Raw genomic sequence first — 2,314 nt, forward strand, 5'->3', positions numbered from 1 at the left:
GCTCAGATGGCCTAGCCAGCATAGTCATCTGTGTTTGAGTAGGGATGTCACTCTTGGTAAATTTGCCTTTTGAAGAACCTCTGCGTTGGTAACTTTATCCTGCCATTTGATGTATGCGGTGTAAACCGTGCAGGTGAAAGCTATTTAGCCTTTTCTCTTGAGGTGCGTAAGCTATGCATGTTTCCCCACCATACATGAGAGTGCTGAGTACGCAAGCCTTGTACACTAGCATTTTGGTCTTGATGGTAAGCTTTGAGTTGTTCCATGTTCTTTTAGTTAGTTCGCTGAAGGTGGTCGCAGCTTTTCTGATATGAACATTAAGTTCTTCATCCAGTGAGAGGTTGGTAGTAACTATAAAACCTAGGTAGCTGAACTTTTGGACTACTGCTAGCTGCTTCTCACTGAGGATGATTGATGGATCTTGTGGAACTCCCTGTCCTAGTACAACTGTTTTCTTTATGCTGATAGAGAGAGCAAATGCCTGGCAAGCTCTTGTGAGCATTAGTTAATTATATATGTAAGTCTTTGTAGGATAAGGGTCTAAGGCCATATGTAACCAATATGAATCCTGAGCAAGTTAATTGTAAAATGCAAATGAAACATATGTATGTAAACAAAAAATAGTAGTAGAAGCTGCAAAAAACCAATCACTCATCAGAGCTTGACAATCAGGAAAACATAGGCTTACACAATGAAATACTCGACCTGCATAAAAGTATCATTGATATCCCTGGGGGCTAATGAAGTTATACAAGTGAAACCTGAATGAGTTTCCATAGAAATCTAATAATGCTTACTTGGTTTTGGTCATCTTTTGATCATGGCAAAAATGGCTGAGGAATCTAGCATAGTACAAGTGCAAAACTGCATGTTCCTTTCCCCCAATGTACAAATCCACAGGCATCCAGTAGTCAGCCAAATCTTTATTAAAAGGCCTAAAATACAAAACAGAAAAGGTACTATAAATATAACATACAATGAATAACTCATTAGCCTTTAATTGGAAACAGCTGTTTAAATCTGAGCTGCATGAATATTTTAAAATATTTTTTTGTTTTTCTATTTGCTCCTTTTAATGCAATTTTTTAAGAGCCTTTAAATGTGAAATTACAAAATCTATTCAAGAACGTTAAAAAGCTATAGCAAAATAGATCACTTTAATGTGATTTTCATATATTTTAGGTGCATTACTTGGATTTCATATGCATCACTTACATATGTACAAACATACTATGTAATTATTTGCCTGCTTATTGGCACTTTCCTAAATATGGTGTCATTACTTAATCTCTTTTGTGTGAAACTGATAACTTGTGAAATGTATATATATATAGCTGTATCTCTCAAAAAACATATGACAACTCCAATTTTAAACTACTCTGCTGACTTCACTGAAGAAAAATTTAAGGTTTATGTTGCAACCATTAGAGGGCAATATGATATTTTATTATAGCATTTCAAAACTTATTCTGAACATTCATTTGGAGCATCATAACCTGAAACCTCAAAAATACTGTACCAGTTTATTAAAAAATGATTCACATCTTCAGGGTGTATTTACTAACCTCCTGCAAATAACTGTCTCCTCAAGGCAAGAGTTCAGAAATTTACTTTCTGAATCATTTTGGTTAATTAAGAAAACTGATGATTTTTTAAAATGTATTTATTAAGTATGCTTCCTTATACAGCAATGACCACAATACCAAACACTGGGTCAGAATTTTATGCATCTTTAAATGAACTAATCAAAACCCGCAAAATGACTGTTGTTGTATACAGGGTTTCAAAATAGACATGAAATTTCCGTAAGTCCAGAGGGCTCAGATTGGGTATTCAAATTTGACTGTATGGAACAAAAGGTTTGTTTATATGCATGACGGTAATTTTAAACCGATGTAGTTAAGCCAGTGCCAAATCAGCATGGATACTTTCACTTTAGTATAAATGCAGATAATGTTTGGTTTAACTTAAGTCCACAGGAACCCATTTAAATTAAATTGAAATCAAAGTACCCATACAGGGTTTTTCACTGGTTTAACGTACTAAAAAACATATATGTGGAAAAGACCTTAAAGTTTAAGTTGCAAACCTTGATCCATGCCCATGTTCTGGAATTTGTTAAATTATTTAAATACATTTACATTTATTTAAAAGATATTACCTAATGCACTGGTTCCCAAACCTTTTAAGCCTCAAGGCACCCCTCCTTAACATCTTTGAATTTAGCATCATCCTGGTTAAGAATCACTGAACTAGAATCTAGCTGATGCCATGTGAGGGCATTGGAGACAAGACCTTACCCTGACATGCCCCA

General features: G+C 34.8%; 1 protein-coding gene across 3 annotated transcripts in view; it reads right to left on the reverse strand.

Annotated features, from left to right (window-relative positions):
• Window positions 1–2,314, reverse strand: part of LARS2 (leucyl-tRNA synthetase 2, mitochondrial) — a 113,432-nt gene that overhangs the window by 38,964 nt on the left and 72,154 nt on the right. For all 3 annotated transcript variants that reach the window (XM_006020647.3, XM_014518521.2, XM_025200288.1), the window contains one exon: window positions 798–935. In XM_006020647.3, the coding sequence (XP_006020709.1) occupies window positions 798–935 (138 nt within the window). The remainder of the gene's footprint in view (window positions 1–797; window positions 936–2,314) is intronic.

The sequence above is a fragment of the Alligator sinensis genome, unplaced genomic scaffold (genome assembly GCF_000455745.1).
Source record: "Alligator sinensis unplaced genomic scaffold, ASM45574v1 scaffold54_1, whole genome shotgun sequence".
Lineage (NCBI taxonomy): Eukaryota > Metazoa > Chordata > Crocodylia > Alligatoridae > Alligator > Alligator sinensis.